The following is a 24,760-nucleotide window of genomic DNA, read 5'->3' on the forward strand; positions in this document are numbered from 1 at the left end:
CTTCGGCTCAGGTCGTGATCTCAGGGTCCTGGGATCGAGTCCCACATCGGGCTCTCTGTTCAGCAGGGGGCCTGCTTCCCTTCCTCTCTCTGCCTGCCTCTCTGCCTACTTGTGATCTCTCTCTCTGTCAAATAAATAAATAAAATCTTAAAAAAAAAAAAAGACTCAATCTACTTAGTGCAAAGCGTGGTTGTATTCCCAAGGAGTATAAGTTGCTGTCATATAGTGGGTCCAAAAAAAGCCCCCATGGTATTGTGCCTTTGATTTTGGACAGTGTCCAAATCAAAAGACCAGGAATGCTCAAATATAGAGCTCCTGATTCATGTGGGGATCAAGATATCATGAAAATGTTTTGCCAAAATGAAGAATGTATCATGCAGTATTTCTCTAACATAAAAAAATGTGGGGCCACCTGGGTGGCTCAGTCAGTTAAACATCAGACTCTGGATTTCAGCTTGGGTCATGATCTCAGGGTCATGGGATCAAGGCCCAGTTCAGGCTCTGTGCTGGGCATGAATCCTACTTAAGATTCTCTCTCTCCTTCTCCCTTTGTCCCCTCACCCCGCATGTGCACATGTGTGCTCTCTCTCTCTCTAAACAAAAACAAAAACAAATAAACAAACAAAAACTAAAAACAAAAACAAAATGTGGTTTTTATGGCAGGTGAAGAAAAGGAGGAATCACCCTTCTCCCCTCTCAAAAATAGCTCTAGCCAAAAAAACCTAAAATTTATGTTCTAGTCCTACCCTGCCACCAACTAGCTGTGTGACCATGGAGAACTTACTGCAGTTCTTTGGGCCTTAGATTCTCCATCTATAAAATGAGCAGTATGTTTTTCAAACAGCACATCATAACTCCTCAGCAGGCTATGAACTCTACACAGTGGGTCACAATCAGCATTTCTTTAAAAAAAACATTAAATACAACAGAAAAATATTAGAACATATCACATGTAATAAGGATTTGTACCATTTCATGAGACTCATTTGTGTGTAAATAAACTGGGCAGCAATACATAATGTATTTACTATTGTACTGTTGGATCAAAAAAGTTAGAAAGCCAGTGGTCTAGACCTATACTGTCCATACAGTAGCCACTAGCTATATGCAGCTGCTCACATTTAAATTACCTAAAATTAAATACAACCAAAATGTAAGTTACTCAGCTGCACTAGCCCCATTTCAAGCACTCAACAGCCACGTGTGGCTATTGGCTACCATACTGGACAGCACAGCTATAACAAATTCTATTGAGCAGGTTTATCCTAACAACGTATCTATGGAGGTAGAGGTAGGGTGGGTTGTTAGGAGGGGTACTTCGGGCTCTGGGGAAAGAAGATGGGTTTACTTGTCTCTCTCTCTCTCTTAAGAGAGTCTGTATGTGAATTTCTAAATAAGTGAGCCAGCAATTATTTACTAAGTTCTGTACTTGGTTCTGTGAGGGATATACAGGAAGTAGCTTCATAAATAGTCACTAAATTTAAATGAGCAATTGAAGGCATCATAAAAGCATAATATCTAAAGATATGAGCCTTACATCCATGAAAAATCTAATAATAAAAGGTACTGCATAAGCAAGTGTTGATAATAACTGAATGTGATCAAAATTCAGAAAAGGGGAAATCAATGAGCATTAGAGCCATCAGAAATGATTTCAAAGAGGACACAGGATTTTAACTGGTGCTTAAATTATTGCTTCAAGTAGGATGAACAGAGTTAAGACAGGAGAAAATTCCAGATTAGGGGAATGCTAGTAAGTATGTGTGGGTCAGAGAGGGGTCTAAATTCTGGAGAATACTGGGCGATGAGATTAGCGACGTGACTCAAGCCTGGATGGTAGAGGGAACGAAGCAAGCTGGTAGAGTCCAAGTCTCAGTCAAGCCACTAACAGCTTTCAGAGCCCTCTCACGTGATGCTTGAGACGGCCTCTTGAGGTATCCAGGGCAAAGATCATTACTTCCAGTTTACAGTTGAAGGAACTGAGTCTCAGAGAGGTGAGGAGTCTTGCCCAGAGTCAGCGAGCTGTATAACCAGGATTCAAACCGACTTAACCTTACTCTCTGTCCAGTATTCTCCACTATACCTTGCTGTTACAATAGAAGCTGGGTCCAAGGCATTGGAGACAAGGGGTAGAAATGAGAAGGTTGTTGTAATAATGCAGACACAAAGCACTGAATCCCTGGCCTAAGGTGGCAAGAAATCAGATGTTCTGGCCATATAACATACTATAAAACAAACTGACAATGCAGTCCCCACTGTTTATAGGGGATAGTAAAAGTAGACTGCCCAAGGCGAGAAGAGTATAATTATTTTTAACTGGAAGTGATCTAAACTACCCCAAAGGAATAAATCTTAGCAATAATATTCATATGCTTTGTCCAGATTTTTCCAGACATCTGAAGGCAATGTTTTGGACACGGTTCCTAAGCAAACAACTCTTTATGTGTCTATGCATTTTTATGAGCCATTTCTGTCTTGCTAGTGTTTCCTTCCTCTGTCCATTTCAATGTTCATTTCTCAGAACTAATTGGTCATATGATCTCTTACTCATCGAGATTTCCAGTGAGAAAGGACTAGTGCAAAAAGGTCAAGGAGCTACAGGCCTTGAAGTTTTTCCATGCTATTTGTTTAGTAAAAATAATTATTGGCAATTTAGTTAATAATACTTTACTAAGAAAATATTAAAATACAGCATTATCAGACTAATCTTAGAGGATTGCTTCACCTAGGTCACTGAGCTGCTCAAAAACCTCACCGGGCTTCCAAGATTGCTCCAACTGATAGGAGTTGCATATGAGCTCATCAGCCTGGAATTTAAGGCTCTCTCCTATATGGCCACCTCCTACATTTGTATTTGTTCCCCGCTGCTCATTACTCCTTTCATTACTCTTTTCAGCCAAAAGAAACCATGTGATACATTGGAGGCTCTCTGCTCATTCATGTCCTACTTATACTTAAGTCCTACCTCAAATGCTACTTTCTCTATGAACACTTTGCCCTCAATTTTCCCACCAAGAGAATGGCTTCTTCTAAGCTGCTACAGTCCCTTATTTTTATCTCTTTTATGGCACCGGGCACTTTGTTCTCTAGAGTATTGTTATTTTCAGGCATGTCATATCTCTGTTATTGGGACAAACTCCCACCTCAGTCCATGTAGTGCTTCTCTCCATATTCCCGAAAGCTCCAATCATAGGGCATTGCAATAAGTTGTCCCCCTAAGCCCCATCAAATGTTTATGGGATGAATGGGCACACTGACAAAAGTTGACAAGCTGGTTTATATGTCTGTGCAAACATCCATTTAACAATCCTTTGTGGAGGACCTACCATATGACTGACATTGTACAAGGCCTTGGGGAGAGTAACACATGTTAAGCAACTGTTAAGTCTGTTGGGAAGAGAGAAGGAGAGTTCATTTTTATGCAGTATGGTCAGTGTTGGCAGGTGGAGCTAAGGAAGCACAGCAGAGGACCATCTAAGCCAGCCTGGGTACACAGAAGGCTTGGGGAAGAGAGATGATGACAGGACTTAGCCTTAAATGATCAGAGTTAAGCAAATATGGTAGAAGGATGTTCCAGGCAGAAGAACAGCTTGGACCCAAATGCCAAGGTCTGAGAGACTGTGCAACAGTGAGGCCACATGGAAACTGTCAGGGGTTGAGGCTGGAAAAACAAACAAGCCCAGGAGATGTTGGCCTTGGAAGCCTTGGTTAGGCTTCTGACTTAACCCAGGCTTCCTGGAGTCCCTGAATGCTTTCAAACACACTCAGGAGGAAGTCTGGGCATCTCCCTATGAGCAGAATAGAAACAGTGCAACAAGTAATTGCCTGTAATACCAATCTTAGTTGTTGGTTTTTAAACATTATCAAATTAGCTTCTGTTAAGGAAAAAAAAAAAAAAAGCCTAAAGTGACCATCTTTGTCAAGGAAGGGGAGAAGGTGGATCTCTGTCTTGGGGCACGCTCACTGGCATAGCACAATGGCAAAAACTCTGGAGTCCTCCCCAGGAACAGTAACTCTCCACTTCATTTAGGGCACTTGCCCAGGTTTTCGCCTCTGTTTACAATCACCTCACCCACTTCCCAGACCACGGGAGTTTTCTCCACACCCTTTCAACATCACACTTCATTAGGAAATACTGCCAGCAGGCATATGATGTTTAAAAATTCTTTACCTTTGATGTCATGTAAAACTATACTGCCAGAGTTCAGTTTTTGGATTGCATAAAATTATACATGTACCTTCACTTTCAAAACAAAAGATGTGTTCCAAGTTAACCCTCGGGTAAAGTTCTGTAAAGTGAACCTGATTTTCCAACACTATTTTGTCATTATTTGCGCTATGGTGCCCCAAGAAGAGACAACTGTACTCCATCTCAAAAAGATGGAGCTTGGGTGCCTGGGTGGCTCAGTGGGTTAAGCCTCTGCCTTCGGCTCAGGTCATGATTTCAGGGTCCGGGAATCAAGTCCCGCATGCAGCTCTCTACTCAGCGGGGAGTCTGCTTCCTTCTCTCTCTCTCTGCCTGTCTCTCTGCCTACTTGTGATCTCTCTCTTTCTGTCAAATAAATAAAATCTTTAAAAAAAATAAAAAGATGCATCTTGCTATAAAATGGCTCCTCATCCCTGTTGTGCACTGTGTATACCAGACACCAGGAAAATAAACATCTATCTGCTGAAAAGCAACCCACCAACCACAGCAAAAATACTCTCTAATAGGGGCATCTGGGTGGCTCAGTGGGTTAAAGCCTCTGCCTTCGGCTTGGGTCATGATCCCAGGGTCCTGGGATTGAGCTCCACATTGGGCTCTCTGCTCAGTAGGAAGCCTGCTTTCCCCCCACCTCTCTCTGCCTGCCTTTCTGCCTACTTGTGATCTGCCAAATAAATAAATAATTAAAATCTTAAAAAAATACTCTCTAATATCTGCAGGCAGAAAATCTTGATCTGCTAAACAAACACAGATCCGTTTTTAACTCTAAAAGTGGCTCTTCACAAAGTAGGGATGCTTATAAGATGCCCAGCCATCAGCTCTTTCATTAATACTGACTTAACTTATTCTAAGTTAAAAATGTCTTTTGATTTACTCCACCTACCCTGAAGACTCCACTCCTAGATTTATGTCCAAGAAAAATGAGTGCATGTGTCCACTGAAAGATACGGTAAAAAATGTTCGCAGCAGCTTTATCCATAACATCCAAAGCCTAGAAGCAATCCCAGTGTCCATCAGTGGAATACAATCAACACAGTGTTAGTGTTTGCCCCAAATACATAGGTTGAAGCCCTAATCCCCAGTATGATGGCATTTGGAGGTGGGCCCTTTGGGAGGTAGTTAGGTCATGAGGATAGAATCCCTGTGAGTGGAATCAGTTCCTGTATAAGGAAAGATACCAGAGAGATGATCTGCCTCCCTCATGTGAAGACACAGCAAGAAGGTAGCCATCTGCAAGCCAGAAAGAGAGACCTCACCAGATACCCAGCCTGCAGATGCCATGATCTTGGGCTTCCCAGCCCCCAGAACTGTGAGAATAAATGTTTGTGGCTTAATCCATTTGGTCTATGAAGGTTGTTACAGCAGCCTGAATGAACTAAGACAAGGTGCATGGATCAACTGTGGCAAACCATTCATAGCAATGGTACAGAGCAAGAAAAAAGAACTAATATTAGGTACAAGACACAGATGAATCTCACAGACGCATTAAACAAAAGAAGTCAGACACAAAATAGTACATACAATATGATTCTGTTCATATAAAGTCTGAAATCGGGCAAAACTAATCTATGATAAAAGCAGTCAGAATAGTTGTTACCTTTGGGAGGTGGTGTTGGCTGGTGGGAAGAGGCAAGATGGAAACTCTGGAACAGCAGAGGTGGGGGAAGAAATGTTATCTTGATCTGGATAGAGGGTACACATATATAAAATTTCACTGAGCTGTACACTTAAGATCTGTGCACTTAGCTGTATGTAAAGAATACCTCAATTCAAGAAAAGAGAAAAAGGTAAGTCTCTATACTGGATTTATTTCTGGTACAGATGGGCAACATAGATCAAAATTATGCTAACAAAATATTTTTTTATCAGGAACAGAGATATAGCTCTAGATTTCTCCACCCCCTCAACACACACACATCAAAGCCAAGTCAAAGTATTTGGGTGCTCCAGATATTACTTAGATGTCAGGCTAATTTATTGGATTTTTCAACTTCTAGTATTCCAAAATGTTATTGATTTTGTAGGCTCACTTTGATTTGATTACAAATTCCCAAACTTACTAATTCTTCTTTTCTACTATAGCATTAGCTGATCTTCATCAGAGAAATATATTGAATTCCCCACTCCCCCCAAAAATGTTAGTGGAAGAAAGTATAGTAGACTGAAGAGAACACTGGCTTATGAATTGGAAGAACTAGGTTCTATTTCTGCTCTGTCTTTTGCTACGTAAGTCACCTTGGGCAACTCTTGTAAACTAAGATTCCCTTTCCTTATCCATAAAATGTAGATAGTATCTTCCCCACAGGGCTATAGTGAGGAGCAAATGAGAGAATGCATATAAACGTGCTTTGTAAACTTTAAATGAGTGTTAATATCCCCAAAGCTAAGTGTTTCTTTAGAACTTGTTCCTGGTTGTGGCCAAGAGAAAATGTACTTAAATGTCAAAGCTTGTACTTCAGTTTCCACATCTTACATTTCACCAGAGATTTAGGATCAGCAAGTGCACTCAATTTCTAACATCTCTGAAAAGTTGGAATGATTCCATGATAATGAATACTGAAAATAGACGTGTACAGGGAAGCAGGATGAAGAACTGTTCCCAATTATGACTTTTAAGTCTATCTCTAGTGTATTCTCCATTATATTCAGTTCATACTTCTAGAACTTTGAACTGTTTCTGCAACACTCATGCCATGGTTCCCCCTCTCTGTTATGAATTTCACAATAACTATCCCTAAAGGCTGTTCCCATTTCTACTTTCTGCCATCCACCATGACCACGATAGCAAAATTTAAAAATACTCCCCACTCTGAGCTCCTCGTCAGAGACCTGAGTAGTCCTGGTCAGAAAGCCCCAAATAGAAAACGCCGTTTCTTAAGTGTCACCTTTTGATGTTTGGTTCTCTGATGACGGGAAGTGATATAGGCCAGAGTTGCCTAAGACTGCTTCCTGTCACCAACTATCTTTTCCATCAGATCCAGCAAGAAATGTCTGACTGGAGAGTCATGCAAGTGTGAGAGGAGCTAGACAGAAGGAAAAACGACGAATGATTTGGTTTCAATGTCCCCAGTGGTTCTCGTTCCTGCAGATTTTGTTCTTAGTCTCAGAGTTAAGTTTGCCAAACTAGAGCAAACCTACAGATAAACAAACAAAAAAGACTAGAGAAGGTAAATCCTGAAGTTTTCAAGACCCTTGAGAAGCATTCCCTTCAGGCATTGAGTCCCAGTTTAGAGCTCTTCCGCGAACCTTCTGAACAAGGGGATAAAAACTGATTTTATAGAAGTAGATTGACAACAGCAAAAAGGGCCAGCTGACAAGGAAACAGACAGAACATCATAAAAAAACTAATATGGAGTCATATACTCACACACACATACAATGATTAAATGGTCTGGGACCATGCAGTGAAGGGACAACCATTGAATCATATTTCAACAGGCCTTAGAATACCATTGCATTATAGCATATAATAACTGATAGTCATAACAATGGTCCTCACTCAAAAAATTAGATTATGCCCATAAAAGCTGTATAAGAAATCAGAGGAGTAAATTGCTTCTTGGTTGTTTTTTTTTTCCCCCTCTTTGGGGAATTCCATTCATGATAGTGAAAATGTTAAAAGCTTACAGAGCTTAGAGGGAATCATGAGCCATTTAGAAAGTTGTTTATTCAAAATGCCTTTTCCCCAGAAAGAGTGAGGTAACTGAGATTCTACTTTAGTTGGTAAGATGAGATGAATGCTGGTTGTATAACAGACACAAGTGTTATCAGGAGGTCAGAAAAAGGAGATGAGCCTGGGATAGCATAATCAGAGAAGGCTTCACTGAGGAGCCAGGGCTGGGTTTGCTTTGAGGTCCCTCTCCACCCAAAGCCTGGTTCTGCCTTCCTTTATTGCCATCATTAAGCAGTCCTACCAGGGTCTCAAGTTTAGAGTCACTAAAAAAGACTAGTTTTAAGGGAAATGTAGTGATAGTGAATAAAAAGAAAAATGGCAGGCAGACCCTGTACCATAAAGGAGCTTGCTGATGCCTTAATGTCCGAATAAGCAGAGCCTCTGGTATGGGTGGCAATTGTGCCAAGCAGCAAATAATTTCTGGGAACCATGGATGGGGTACCATTCATACTCTGAAACTACTGGAAAAGCAAGGTTTAACAAAGAATTTTTACTTGATAGTCTAATTTTATTTAGTGTATACAAATATACCAGTGGGAGACTACAAAACATTACTGAAAGAAATTAAAGATGACACAAACAAATGGAAAGACATCTGTGTTCATGGGTTGAAAGACCTAATATTGTTAAGATAGCCATATGACCTAAAGCAACCTACAGATTCAACACAATTCCTTAAAATCCCTCTACCCACCTCCCCTCTGGTAACCATCAGTTTGTTCTCTATAGTTAAGAGTCTGTTTCTTAGTTTCTCTCTCCCCATTTTTTTCCATTGCACATTTGTTTTGTTTCTTAAATTCCACATGAGTGAGATTATATGGTATTTGCCTTTCTCTGCCTTATTTTGCTTAGCATTATACTATACTCTAGCTCCATCCAGATGTTGCAAATGGCAAGAGTTCATTCTTTTTTCATGGCTGAATAATATTCCATTATATATAATGTATAAATGTATTATATATACATGTAAATACATATATATGTATATACATATACATACACACACACATATATATACAATTTCTTCATCCATCTATTGATGGACCCTTGGGCTGCTTCCATATCATGCTATTATAAATAACGTTACTATAAACATAAAGGTGCATGTATTCTTTTGAATTAGTGTTTTTGTATTTGGGGGGTAAATATGCAGTAGTGCAGTTACTACATAGGGTAGTTCTAGTTTTGACTTTTAAAAAAGATTTTTAAAATTTATTTATTTTATAGAGAGAGTGGGAGAGTAGGGGGAGGGGTGCTGGGGAGGGAGAGGGAGAGAATCTCAAGCAAACTCCATGCTGAGTGCAGAGCCTGATACAGAGCTTGATCTCACAACCCTGAGATCATGATCTGAGCTGAAACTAAAGAGTCAGACATTTAACGGATTGAGCCACCTAGGCAACCCTCTGTTTTAACTTTTTGAGGAAACTACATACCATTTTCAACAGTGGCTGCACCACTTTTCATTCCCACCAGTGGTGCATGAGTGTTCCTTTTTCTCCACACCCTCACCAACACTTGTTGTTTCTTGTTTTTTTTTTATTTTTTTATTTTAACCATTCTGACAGATATCTCACTGAAGTTTTGATTTGCATTTCCTTGATGATGAGCGATGCTAAACATCTTTCCATGCATCTGTTGGTCATCTGGATGTCTCTTCTTTAGAGAAATGTCTGTTCATGTCTTCTGCCCATTTTTAATTACATTATTCATGTTTTAGGCATTGAGTTTTATAAGTTCTTTATATATTTTAGATACTAACCCATTATCAGAGATGTCATTTGAAAATATCTTCTCCCACTCAGTAGGTTTTTAGTTTTGTTGACTGTTTCCTTCACTGTGCAGAAGCTTTTCATTTTGATGTCGTCCCAATAGTTTATTTTTGCTTTTATTTCCCTTGTCGCAGTAGATAAATCTAGAAAAATGTTGCTATGGCCAATGTCAGAGATATTACTGCCTGTGCTCTCTAAAACTTCTATGGTTTCAGGTCTCACATTTAGGTCTTTATTCCATTTTTTGAGTTTATTTTTATGTATGGTGTAAGAAAGTGATCTAATTTCATTCTTTTGGATGTAGCACACCAGTTTTCCCAATACCATTTATTGAAGAGACTGTCTTTTTCCCTGCTTTGTCAAAGATTAATTGATAATATAATTATGTGCTTATTTCTGGGTTTTCTATTCTTTGCATTGATCTATGTGGCTATATTAGTATCAGTACCATACCATCTTGATCACTACAGCTTTGTAATATAACCTGAAGTCCAGAATTGTGATGCCTTCAGCTGTCCTTTTCTTTTTCAAGGTTGTTTTCATTTTTATCATGAATGGATGTTGTACTTTGTCAAATGTGTTTTCTGCATCTATTGAAATGATATATGGTTTTTATCCTTTCTTTTACTGAAGTGATGTATCACATCGATTGATTTATGAATATTGAACCACTCTTGCATCCCAGAAATAAAGCCCACTTGCTCATGGTAAATGATTTTTTAATGTATTGTTGGATTCAGTTTATTAGTATCTTGTTGAGGATTTTTGCATCTATGTTCATCAGAAATACTGGCTTGTAGTTCTCATTTTTTTGTGGTGTCTTTATCTGGTTTTGGTATCAAGGCAATACTGACTTCACAGAATAAATTTGGAGCTTTTCCTTCTTCTTCTATATTTTAGACTGTTTGAGAAGTATGGGTATTCAAACTTTAAATGTCTGGTAGAATTTACCTGTGAAGCTCTTTGGTCCTGGACTTTTGTTTGTTGGGAGTTTTTTGATTACTGATTCAATCTCCTTGCTGGTAATTACCAAATTTTCTATTTCTTCGTGCTTCAGTTTTGCTAGGTTATATGTTTCTAGAAATTTATCCATTTCTTCTGGGTTATCTAATTTGTTGGCATATAGTTTTTCATAATATTCTCTTACAATTGTTTGTGTTTCTGCGGTGTTGGTTGCTATTTCTTCTCTTTTGTTTGTGATTTTGTTTATTTAAGTCCTCCCCCCCTTTTTTTTGATGAGTCTGGCTAGAGGTTTATCAATTACTAATAGGTGGTTTTTTAAAAAATGTCAATAAAATTGACAACCTTTAGCTGCATTAGCTAAGAAAATAGAATACCCAGATAAATAAAATCAGATATGAAAGAGGAAATATCATAAACAATGACACAGAAATTAAAAGGATTATCAGAAACTACTATGAACAATGATATGCCAACAAATTGGACAAACAAAAAGAAATGGTTAAATTCCTAAATGTATACAACTTATCAATACGAAACTGTGAAGAAACAGAAAATCTGAACAGAAGTATAGCTAGTAAGGAGATTGATTCAGTCATCAAAAAACTCCAAACAAATAAAAACCTAGGCCCAGATGGATTCACTGGTGAATTCTATCAAACAGTAAAAGAAGAATTAACATCTTTTAAAGTATTAACTTCATTAATTTTAATTTTATTTATCTATTTACTTATTTATTTAAAGAGAGAGAGTGTGCAAGCAGGGTGTGACGGGCAGAGGAAAAGGGAAAGATCCTTACACAGACTTTGTGCTCAGCACAGAGCCTGATGAGGGGCTCGATCTCATTACTGTGAGATCATGACCTGAGGCAAAATCAAGAGTCAGATGCTTAACCAATTGAGCCACCAGGTACCCTGAAAGAATTAACTTTAAATTCACTCTTTAAGTTAAAAACATTTATTCTTTTTAAAAAATAAGTTCTGAAGCCAATTTTTCTTAAACTCTTCCAAAAAACTGAAAAGGAGGGAACACTTCCAAACTCTTTGTGAGGCCACCCCTACCCTGATACCAAAACAAGAAAAGGACACTAGAGGAAATGAAAATTGCAGACCAATTTCTCTGATAAATATAGATGCAAAAATCTTCAAAAATATGAGCAAGCCAAATTCAATAACATATTTTTAAATATTATACACCACAACTAAGTAGGATTTCTCCCTGGGATGTCAGGATGACCCAACATATGCAAATCAATCAATGTGATACACCATATTAACAGAATGGGGGGAGGAATCACATGATCATCTCAACAGATTCAGATTAGGCATCCGACAAAATTCAACACCTTTTCATGTTGAAAAGTTGAGTATTCTAAATTCAACAAACTAAGAATAAAAGTAAATTACCTCAAAATAATAAATGTCATGTATAAAAAGTCTACAGATAACATCATACTCAATGGTGAAAAACTGAAAGCTTTCCTCTAAGATCAGGAATGAGACAAGGATACGCAGTGTCACCATTTCTATTCAGTCTAGTACTAAAAGCCCTAGCCAGAGCAATTAGGCAAAATAAATAAATAACATTTAAATCAGAAAGAAAGGAAAATTAGCTTTTTTGTACATGATATAACCTTATATGTAAAAACCCTAAAGACTCCACAAAAATTGTTCGAGTAATTGAATTGAGCATGTAATCTAAATATTTTTATAGGATACAAAATAAACATACAAAAAAATCAGTCAGGGGCACCTGGGTGGCTCAGTGGGTTAAAGCCTCTGCCTTCAGCTCAGGTCATGATCCCAGGGTCCTGGGATCAAGCCCCACACTGGGCTCTCTGCTTGGCTGGAAGCCTGCTTCCCTTCCTCTCTCTCTGCCTGTCTCTCTGCCTACTTGTGATCTCTGTCTGTCAAATAAATAAATAAAATCTTTTTAAAAAATCAGTCATATTTCCATCTAATAGCAATGAACTATCTGAAAAAAATTATTTAGAAAAGGATTCTATTAAAATAGAATGAAAATAATAAAAGTTACAAATAAATTTAACTAAGGAGGTGACCGACTTGTATACTATAAATTATACAAAGCATTCCTGAAAGGAACTTAAAGGCACAAATAAATTGCGAGACATCCCATGTTCACGGATTGGAAGACAATACTGTGCAAACATCCACACTATCCAAATCAATCTACACACTGAATGTGATCCCTTTCAAAATCCTGGTGGCATTTTTATAGAAAAAAAAATTATCCTAAAATTCATATGAAACCACAAAGGATCTCAAATAGCCGAAAGAATTCTGAGAAAGAAAAACAAAGCTAGAGGCCACACATTTCCTAATTTCTTTTTTTTTTTAATTTTTTATTTTTGATAAACATATATTTTTATCCCCAGGGGTACAGGTCTGTGAATCACCAGGTTTACACACTTCACAGCACTCACCAAATCACATACCCTCCCCAATGTCCATAATCCCACCCCCTTCTCCCAAACCCCCTGCCCCCGTCCTAATTTCAAGATATATTACAAGGTTATAGCAATCAAAAGAGTATGGCACTGGCATAAAGATAGACACATGGGCCAATGGAATAGAAGACAGTGCCCAGAAATAAACTCATACACATGAGTTTATTTAAAATTATCTTTGTCAAATTATCTTTGACAAGGGTGCCAAGAGTACACAATGAAGAAAGGATAGGCTTTTCAACAAACAGTGTTGGGGAAAGGACATCCACATGCAAAAGAAAAATGGGGCCCTTATTGTAGACCATATGCAAAAATCAGCTAAAAATTAAAGGTTTCAACGTAGGCCCTAAAACTATAAAATGCCTTGAAAAAAACAGGGCAATATCTTCATGACATTGATCTTGGCAATGAATTCTTAAATATGACACTAAAAGCACAGGCAACCAAAGCATAAACAGATAGGTGGGACTACATCAAACTAAAAAGCTTCTGTTCAGCAAAGTTAACAACCAACAGAATGAAAAGACAACCTACAGAATAGAAGAAAATACTTTTAAACCATATATCTGATAAGGTGTTAATATCCAAAATATGTAAGGAACCCCTATAACTCAATAGCAAAAAAACAATTTAAAAAATAATAAATAAATAAATAAATAAATAAATAAATAAATGACTTTACTTAAAACTGAGCAAAGGATTTGGAGAGATATTTTTCCAAAGAAGATATACAAATAGCCAACAGGTATATGAAAAGATGCTCAACATCACTAATTGTCAGGGAAATGCTAATCAAAACTACAATCAAATATCACCTCACACTTATTAGGATGGCTATTACTTTAAAAAAAAAGAGAAAGAACAAGTGTTGGTGAGTATATGGAGAAACTGGAAGCCTTGTACACTGTTGGTGAGAATGAGCAAATGGAAGAGCTGCTATGTAAAACACTATGGCAGTTCCTCAAAAAATTACCAATGAAACTACCATATGATCCAGCAATCCCATTTCTGGATATTTATGCAAAAGAACAAAGATCAGGACTTGGAAAAGATATTTGCACTGCCATGTTATTTGCAGCATTATCTACAATAGCCAAGAGGTAGAAATAATCTAAATGTCCATCGATAGATGAATGGATAAAGAAAATGTGGTATATACATACATTAGAATATTAGTCTGCCATATAAATAGAAATCCTGTCACATGCTACAACGTGAACGAAACTTGAAGACATGCTGAGTGAAATGAGATAGTCACAGAATAACAAATACTGCCTCGTTCTGCTTACATGAGGTATCTGAAGTATTCAAACTCAAAGAAACAGAAATTAGAACAACAGAGGTTGCCAGGGGCTGGGTGGAGGGGGAATTAGGTGTTACTGTTCAATGGGTATAGTGTTTCAGCCATACCAAGATGAGAAAGTTCTAGAAATCTGCCAGACAACTTCATGCCTATAGTTAATACTGTAATGTACACTTAAAAATGTGTTGACAGTGGATCTTATATTACGTATTATTTACAGCAATAAAACATACGTGACATGCCGCTAAACCACTGATGAGCGGGAAATTTATAGCACTAAGTATGTACCTTAGAAAGGAGGAAAAGTCTCAAATTTAAAAATCTAACTTCCCATTTTTTAAGGGAAGTTTTTTTCCCTTAAAAAGCAAAATAAACCCAAAGGAAGCAAAAGGAAGGAAATAATAGGTAAGACCAGAAATCAACAAGATTGAAAAATAAAAATCAATGAAATAAAGAGTTGATTCTTTGAAAAGGTCAATAAAATCAATAGCTCTCTAGCAAGAGTGACAAACTGAAAAAAGGGATATAGATATAAATTAATACCAGAATGAGATAGGGGATATCACTAGAGACTCCACAAACTCCAAAAAGATAATAAGGGAATACTACAAACAAATGTACACATATAAATGTTACAATTTAGATAGACTGGACCACTTCCTTGAAAACTGTAAACATATACTCACTCAGTATGAAGAAGATAATGTGAGCAGCTCTATGACTAATACAGGAAATTGAATCTCCAGGCCCAGATGGTCACACTGGAGAATTTTTCCAACCACTTGAAGGAGAATTAATAGTGATATTATGCAATCTTTTCCAGAAAATAGAAGAATGAATATTTCCCAACTCTTATAAGGCCAATATTTCCTTAAACTAAGATCAGACAGACTGTACAAAAAATCAGATAACAAGCCAATATCATTCATGAATACCGACACAAAAATCCTTAACAAAATATTAGCAAATGGAATTCTTCAATATATAAAGAAATTTATACACTACATGACCAAGTGGGTTTATTCGAGGGATGCAAGGCTGGTTCAGTATTTGACAATCAATCAATGTAATCCACCATATTATGACAAAATGAGAAAACTAATATGGTCTAATATCAATTGATACAGAAAAAGCTATTAAAGCTATTTAACAAAATTCAACACTCATTCATGATAAAAATACTCAGAAAACTGGAAATTGAAAGGGAACTGCCTCAACCTTACTTTTTTTAAAGATTTATTTATTTGAAAACAAGAGAGAGTGAGTGGGGAAGGGGCAGAAGGAGAGAATCTCAAGTAGACTCCCCACTGAGCACAGAGCCAGATACAGGGCTTGATCCCAGGACCCATGAGATCATGACCTGAGCCAAAATCAAGAGTTAGACGCTTTACTCACTGAGCCACCCTGTAGGCATTTACCTCAACTTTCAAAAGAAGAAAGGAAAGAAAAGAAAAGGAAAGGAAGGAAGAAAGAGAGAAAAGGAAAGGAAGACAGACCTACAGCGAACATCATACTTAATGCTAAAAGACTGATTGCTTCTTCCCTAAGATTGGGAACAAGGCAAGGGTTCAGCTCTCACCACTGCTATTCAAAATACTGAAAGTCCTAGACAGAACAATAAGGGAAGGAAAAAAAATAAAATGCATATTGAGTAAAATGGAAGAAATGTCATTGTCCCTATTTGCAGATGACAAGGCAGTCCACAAAGAAAATTGAAGCTATCAACCACAACAAACAAACAAACAAACAAACAAACACAAAACAACCTCTTACAACTTAGCAAATTCAGCAACATTGCAGGCTGCAAGATTATCATAAAAAATCATCTGCATTACTATATATTAGCAATGAACACATGAAAACCAAAATTAAAAATACAATACCATGAAGGGTCACTCAAATAAATGAAATATTTATAATTTTCAAAAAATACATATAAGACCTACCTGTATGCTGAAAGGGACACAATGCCAAGAAAACAAATAAAAGAAAATCTAAATAAATGGAGAGACACTCCCCATTCACGGATTGAAAACACTCAACTTAGTAAAGATGCTGTTCTCCCCAAATTGATATACAGGTCTAATATAATGCCTATCAACATTCTGGCAATTTTTTTTTTAGATATAGGTAAGATTATTCTAAAACGTATAGGAAAAGGAAAAGGAAGAAACAATACTAAAAAAAATAATAAGGTAGGAGGAATCACTCTACCCAATTTTTAAACTTATTATAGAGCTACAGTAAATAAGACCCTGGGGTGTGGCAGAGTGACAGACACATAGATAGACACATGAGTCAGAACAGAAAACCCAGAAATAGGCTCATACAAATTCAGTTTACTCATTTTTTTTTAACCACAGTACACAAGCAATTCAATGAAACTGAAGCAACTGGGTATCCATAGTTTAAAAAATTAATCTCAACTCAAACCTCACACTATATACAAAAATTACCTGAAAATGGATCATGGACTTAAATGTAAAATGTAACTAGAAAACTTTTGGAAACAATCTAGGAGAAAATCTTTGAGATCCAGGGCTTGAAGAAAAAGAGTTAGAGAGAACAACAAAAGCACAATCCAGAAATGAAAAAGCAAATTGATGAATTGGGCATCATCAGAATTACATTCTTACTATGTAAGAAATCCTATTCATGAGATGAAAAGACAAGCCATAGTCTACTGGAGAATACTTGCAAATTACACATATGACAAAGAACTTGTATCTAGACTATATAAAGAACTCCCAAAACTTGACAGTTAAAACAAACAAACCCAAATAATGTAATTAAAAAATGGGCAAGGTACATAAAGAAACATTTCACTGAAGAAGATACAGGGATGGCAAATAAACACATAAAAATTTTGACTATGATTAGTTGTTAGAGAAATGCAAATAAAATCACAATACATTTATCAGTCACTATGCACCTATCAGAATGGTTCAACTAAAAACAATGATACTCCCAATAGCAGCAAAGGTGCAGAGAAGCTGGATCTCCCATACACTGCCTATAGAAATGTACGATGGTATAGCCACTCTGGAAAAATTGTTGGTCTCTTTAAAAACTAAACATACACTTTTCATATGACCCAGCAATTGCCCTATTGGGTGTTTATATCAGAGAAATAAAAATCTAGGTCTACACAAAATCCTATACTCAAATGGTCATACCAATTTTATTTGTAATAGCCCCAAAGCGGAAATGACCAAAATGTCCCTCAATACAAGAAGGAGTGAACCTGACCCTAATTTTAATATATCCAAGGCATGGAACATTTCTCAGCAATAAAAAAGAAGAAATTATTGTCACACTTATCAACTTGGATGGCTTTGAGGTAAAATTATGAAGTAAAAATATGGAAAAATCACATACTTTATGATTCTATTAATATAAAACTCTCAAAATGACAAAATTAGAGAGGAGAACACATTAGTATTGTAGTCAGGGGTATGGATGATGGGAGTCAGTGGTAGGTGTGGCCTTAAAAGGTAGCTTTCTAGTGAAATATTTCTGTATCTTGATTGTCGTGATGGTTACACAAATCTACTCATGTGATAAAGTAACAGAGAACTGTACACACACATCATTTCAACATCAATTTCCTGCTTTTCATATTGTATTATGATGACATAAAATGTAATGATTGGGACAAACTGGATGAAGAATATACGGAGATTTTTGTATTATTTCTGCAATGTGTATGTCTTTTATTATTGACTTTCAGAAAGTTAAAAAAAGAAACCATAATAAAATAACTGAGAAACAAGAATGTGGAAGCTAAAACCCAAGGAATAAGTAAATAAAACATTTTATTATGATAGTCCGTTGTACGAAGGGATAGATTTTAAATGGGGAAGGTGTACATAGCCAGTGACATGCAATACCAAAGACATTTCTCTGTAACATCAAAACATGTGCTGAAAAAACATTGCAGCCACAGATTTAAACATCCTCTAAAACCGGGCAACTGGCAATTGTGAAGTATTTGCAATAAGCCACATAAAGGAATTACATCAGTAAGTGGTAGGGATGGAGGAGTTTCATTCTGGATAACCCACAACCTATTCCTGGGACTGTTAACAGTTCACTGATTTGCATTCACCCTGTGTAAATTGTCCTGAAGTTTGTTTCACTATAGAATACATTCGTTTCCAGTTGCGCTATGAAAAAAAATGTATTTGCCTTGAGTAAAATATTTAGTGATAATTAGGAAAGGGCACACAGGGGGAAATTGCCTCTCTCTGCCCTGTCCAAAATGATAACCACTAGCCACATGAAGCTGTTCAAATTTAAAATAGTTAAAATTAACTGAAATTTAAAATTTTCTTCCTAGACACATTTCAAGTGCTCAATGTAACTAGCAGCTGTTGTGAATATTAATAAAGGAAAACATCAGTACAATGGAGTCAAGAGACCAGAGGCTGGAGCTCTCATACCCTATCACTGTCAATCGCAGATCCCAATAGGAAGAGACCTATTTTGTATTCCCAACAGAAAGAAGCCTTACTTTCCTATCCCAGTAGGAGGAAGAGAAATTTTCTCCTTGGGTGCAAATGGCCCAGCCAATGAGAGACTGACACAACTCAACCAGTAAAAAGCCAGTACACTTCAAACTCCCATTTTCCTCCAATGGTTTTTTTGTGTATAACAGTTCCTCTCAACTACCTCCCCTTCCTCAATAAAACCACATTCCTCTTCCTTATTCTCCAGATTTGTCTGTGGTTTTGCTGTAGTTTGTGTGTCCTGAACTGTGATTCTCTGCTATTCCTGAATAAACCCATTTTTGGTTAAAATAACTGACAGTTTTATTTTTAAAGTAAACACTACCATACTAGAACAGCATAGATACAGAACTTTTCCATTATCACAAATAGCTCCATACGAGAGCATTGCTCTCAAGCATGAAAAACATGTCATTTTCTTTCCATCAGAGGTAGCCTTAACAGCCCAAAGAGCTATAGGAATTAGTGTTGCATTATCTGAGGTTTTCATTTATATATGATTTCATCTTCAGCAATATTGAGTACTATGTTGTAGTGGTTAGGTGCTAGGGCATTAGGCCTGGATTTCAATTTTAGCTCCAACTTTTACTAAACTGTGTGGCCTTAGGCACGTTAGATTACTTCAATTCTCTGAACCTGCCTTCTCATTTTTAATAAATGGGGATTGGAGAAATAATAGTTCCTACATCCTAGGGCTGTTGTGAAGGATTAAATCAGATATAAGACCAGTATCTGACACATAAATGTTAGTTATTCTTAGCCTTATTATGTCCAGAAGGTGAATCTGGCTTGTTCTAGGACCTACAATCTAGGTGACCATGTAGAAAAGGCAACAGGAAATAATCATATGAGCAGCAAGGGAGTCAGTCCCTAACAGGGGCCTCCTTTGACTCTTGATAGATAAACAGTCATCATCTTGTTCCTCCATAACTTGGGGCCAGAGACAAAAGAAACATTTTCCCTTATAGATCTGTCTTTCAACCTTCAAAAAGTCAAGAGTTACCTTACCCTTAGCCTCAAAGGACTCAGAACTGAAAGTTAACTGCCATGTGGTATCAAAAGAAAAAAATAAAATAAATAAAAATTAATTAATTAAATAAAAACAAAATAAAAGTACAAGACACCATCTATAAAAGAAGATAACCCAAACAAGTCACTCAGTAGGATTACTCAGAGTTATTTTTCCAGCTGTTCTTAGCAATCAAATGGAATTCCTTGATGGATTATTAAGGTAAACTGTTACTATATTCAATCCTATGTGAATACTACAAACCAGCCGGCTGTATCTCTGTAATCAACAAGATATTTATTGAACACATACTATGAATATGACATTCACTCTACAACCCCCATCAGCAAACTTCATCTAGCAGGCCAAATTAAATCCACTCATGTTTTTCATCTGGGAAACTAAGAGGAATGATTTTTACATTTTTAAACTGTCAGACAAACTGCCTTCAGTCACTGTTATCAAACACTGAATGGCTCTGGAAATGAGCTTTCACTGCAGACTTGGTAATGTTTCTTAATTCAATCTAAAATAACAGGCAAGGGGCACCTGGGTGGCTCAGTGGGTTAAGTCTCTGCCTTGGGTTCAGGTCATGACCTCAGGGTCCTGGGATCCAGCCCTGCATCAGGCTCTCTGCTCAGCAGGGAGCCTGCTTCTCCCCTCTCTCTGCCTGCCTCTCTGCCTACATGGGATCTCCCCATCAAATAAATAAATAAAATATTTAGAGAAAATAAAATAACAAGGCAAAACGGCATTTCTTTGTGAAACTTACAAAAAAAATACAGACACAAAAATCCTTAACAAAATATTAGCAAATGGAATTCTTCAATATATAAAGAAATTTATACACTACATGACCAAGTGGGTTTATTCGAGGGATGCAAGGCTGGTTCAATATTTGACAATCAATGTAATCCACCATATTATGACAAAACGAGAAAACTAATATGGTCTAATATCAATTGATACAGAAAAAGCTATTTAACAAAATTCAACACTCATTCATGATAAAAATACTCAGAAAACTGGAAATTGAAAGGGAACTGCCTTTTTGTTGGAAAGTCATTTCAACAACTACTACTGTTTGAACCAAAAGTAACGTCAACACGCTTTATATACTTCCCATAACAAGTCAAAACAAGAAAATCACAATGATACACCACTTCACACCCTCTAGAATGGCTATAATAAAGGAGACAGACATTAAGAAGTTCTGGTAAAGAGATGGAGAAAATGAAACCATCATATATTGCTGGTGGAAATGTAAAATGGTGCAGCTGTTGTAGAAAAGTTTGGCAGTTCTTCACAAAGTTAAACAGAGTTGCCCTGTGGCCTAGCAATTCAACTCCTAGATATGTAGCAAGAGAAATGAAAACACATGTCTGCACAGAAGCTTGCACACGAATGTTTATAGGAGCATTATTCATAACAGCCAAAAGGTGGAAACCACTCAAATTCCCATTAACTGATGAACAGAAAAATAAAATATTGTGTAGCCATACAATGGAATATTATTCAGCTATAAAAAGGAACAAAGTATTGATACATAGTAAAATTTGGAGAAAGGTCAAAAACATGCTAAGTGAAAGAAGGCAGACCCAAAAGACCACATATCAAGTCTTTCTGTTTGTATGAAAACTCAGAAAACAAAAATCCACAGAAACAGAAATTAGATTATTGGTTGGGAGTAGCAATGGGGAGTGACTGAAAACGGGCACAAGTTTTCTTTCCAGGGTGATGGAAATCTTTCAAATAAGATTGTGTTGATGGTAACACAACTCGAAAGTACATTAATAATAAACTGTACACTTTAAAAAATGTAGAACACCAAAAGCGTGATTCACAAAAGAAAAAATTATGAATTGGACCTCATCAAAATTCAAAACCCTTGCACTTCAAAAGACACCATTAAGAAAATGAAAAAGCAAGCAACAGTCTAATAGAAAAAATCCACATATCATATATCTTGCAAGGACTTGTATCTAGAATGTAAAAACAATTCTTAAAACTGAACAATAAAAAGACAATAAAGATAATAACTCAATTCAAAAATGGGAAAAATATGTGAACAGACACCACACCAAAGAAGATACACAACTATCTAATAAGCACACAAGACAATGCTCATCATCATTAGTTGTTAAGGAAATACAAATTAAAACCACAATGAGTTATCACTTCACACTCATTTAGAATGGCTATGATAAAAAGACAATAACAAATGTTGGCAAGGATCTGGGGAAACAGAAACCCTCCTACATTGCTGGGGAAGAGCAAATAGTATGACCACTTTGGAAAACAGTTTTGCAGTTTCTTGAAACGTTAAACATGAATTTGCCATATGTTCCAGTAATTCCACCCTTAGGTATCTACTAATAAGAACTGAAAACATAGGTCCACGGGAAGTCTTGTGCACACATGTTCTTAGCAACTAATATTAGTAGTAATAACCAACAACTGGATACAACCTATCAACTAGGGAGTAGACAGGAAAAGTGTGTTATATCCACAAAATAGAATATTATTTGGCAATAAAAAATTAATGAGGTACAGATACATGCTACAATATGGATGGACTTTAAAAATATCATGCTAAGTGAAAGAAGCCAGGCACGAAAGACCACATATTGTAAGATTTTATTTAGATGAAAAGTCAAGAATAGGCAAATTTATAGAGACAGAAAGTAGATTAGTCGTTACCTGGGGATGGGAGTGGGAATAAGGATTAACTATAAATGAGCATGAAGGATCTTATTGGGGGAATGAAAATGTTCTAAAACTTTATGGGGATGGCAGCACCACTCAGTAAAGTTACTAAAAATCATTTAATTATACATTTGAACTGAGTGACTTTTATGGTATGTAAAATACATTTCAATAAAGCTGTTAAAAACAGGAAAAGAACAGTAGGGGAAATTGGATGAAGGGTACACAGGAAGTTTGTACTACCTTTGCGACTTTTCTGTAAAGCTAGAGCCATTCTGAAATTTTAAAAATTAAATAAAAATTAACAAGAATATGTTTGTGGGTTGATATAAGTATATGGCAGTACCTACCATTGTGAAAAGACATTTACAAAGATAAGATAAGAAAATTCCATTACAGAGCAGCACTAACAGATGAACACTTGATGTGATTATTAAGACGGGGAACCCTGACTGTGAACCCCAATTAAACAAAATGTAGTCTTCCCCCTGCAAAAAATTCCATTATTTCTATAAGGAGTCTTGTGTAACCAAAAAAAAGCAACCAACTATTGTTTTATTTTGGATTTTATCAGTAAACATTTGTTGAAATTTGTTTTCTCTCTTGTTATATAAGTGCATGCAAATTATCCACAATTTCACCTTTTGGACTGCAACGCCTAAAGTATTTACTATCTGCGCTTCACAGAAAGTTTGCCAAGTCCTGCTCTACACCATAACAGGATAAATATAAACATAATCAGTCTCTTTCTTGAGTGTATTCTTATCATTTCCTAGTTTTGGCATAAGGCCCTCCTGGATATGTCCTATAAAGGATAAGCCTTGCATCTCTTCTGCTTATGGCAGTATTTGGGATTTCCATAAATAGAAACACTATTAGCTTAATATTTCTAGCAAAGCCTCGATGTCATCGTTATTATCATGACATTAAAGGGCCAACACCATACCACAGTATGAAGATGACTCTCATCAAGTTGTGATGTCACCAGGCCATGGACTCACCGAGGTCAATTAGATATCAAGTGGCTCCCATGGCCTCACACCCTGCCTTTGGCATCACCCTGGCACATCACCTTACTACAGAGTCATATACTATCACTGCTGTGACAGAATTCTGCCCTGATGCCACTCTGCCAAGATGTCGGACTAATTAACCCCTACTTCTTTCCACTCTTTTGGCGGCGGCAGGGAGGGGGAGGGTAGCCACAGCCACCCGCACAAGCCCAGGAGGCAGTCCTCAGATCCTACCGTTGTCCCTTCCGCCTGCCACCGCAGGTCAGGGCCCCCGTGGGACAGGACCTTTAGACTCCCATAACTCTCTTGCCAGGACCCCACACCCGTTCCTTGTGGCCGACTCAATGGCCCAATAGCGACCACCCACCCCGGTTCCACACGAAGCCGCTCCCCGTACCTGACTCCATTCTCCAGCTGTCATCCTGGGCCAATTCCACCGGCCACTTGACTACGGCGGCCGCAAAGGACCCTGGGACCTGTAGTTCCGCGCTGCTAGGGGCTGAGTTGGTGAGAGTGGCAAAGATGCCTCCCCGCCCGGAACTGCGCTCAAACTGCAACTCCCAGAGGCGCCCGGGGGTGGGAAAGAAGCAAAGGAACGAGGAAGACCAGTGATTGGTGGTATGCTGCCGGCTCTTTTGATTGGCAGTCGTAACTGGCGACGTGAGGCGGTCGTGGATCGCGCTTCACGGAGATCCTGGGAAAGAGACATGGAGGGGTGTGTGTCCAACCTAATGGTCTGCAACCTGGCCTACAGCGGAAAGCTGGAGGAGTTGAAGGAGAGGATTCTGGCGGATAAATCCCTGGCTACTAGGACTGACCAGGTAAAGCAGCGCGGAGGCCTCTCCGCATGCGGTGGCGTTGACGAGGCCCAGCGTGGCTGCCTGGCCCAGCCCAAGGGAGGCCGGTTCCATAAGGTCCAGATCCCCGCCTCCGCCGCCCCATCTTTAGACGGGGTCACCCTAGGACTTGGAATCGGGGCGGCAGGAGCGAGCCCCGCAAACCTCAAATATTTTGGGGAGGAGCGAGGGTACTTAGCTCCCTGAATTTTGGATATTTCTAGAACGTTTACCGCGTTTCTCAGAAGTGCCCCATCTTTGAGCTGCCCGTGGAGGAAAGCATTTTTTTTTAAATGGGTTTCTTTACTTTTT

General features: G+C 37.7%; 2 protein-coding genes across 6 annotated transcripts in view; one reads left to right on the top strand and one right to left on the bottom strand.

The window, feature by feature from the left end:
- ATG4A (autophagy related 4A cysteine peptidase) overlaps positions 1-24,760 on the bottom strand; it is a 54,303-nt gene that overhangs the window by 27,326 nt on the left and 2,217 nt on the right. The window contains exon 1 of one of the 4 annotated variants that reach the window (XM_059385600.1): positions 24,010-24,093. The exons of the other annotated variants lie outside the window; for them this stretch is intronic. Coding sequence (XP_059241583.1) covers positions 24,010-24,019 — 10 coding nt within the window. The 5' untranslated portion in view covers positions 24,020-24,093. Of the gene's footprint in view, positions 1-24,009; positions 24,094-24,760 lie in introns of those variants that run through there. 4 annotated transcript variants of the gene reach the window in all.
- Positions 24,233-24,760, top strand: part of PSMD10 (proteasome 26S subunit, non-ATPase 10) — a 7,396-nt gene continuing 6,868 nt past the window's right edge. For both annotated transcript variants that reach the window (XM_059385601.1, XM_059385602.1), the window contains exon 1: positions 24,233-24,433. In XM_059385601.1, the coding sequence (XP_059241584.1) occupies positions 24,233-24,433 (201 nt within the window). The remainder of the gene's footprint in view (positions 24,434-24,760) is intronic.

The sequence above is a fragment of the Mustela nigripes genome, chromosome X (assembly GCF_022355385.1).
Source record: "Mustela nigripes isolate SB6536 chromosome X, MUSNIG.SB6536, whole genome shotgun sequence".
In the NCBI taxonomy this organism is placed as follows: domain Eukaryota; kingdom Metazoa; phylum Chordata; class Mammalia; order Carnivora; family Mustelidae; genus Mustela; species Mustela nigripes.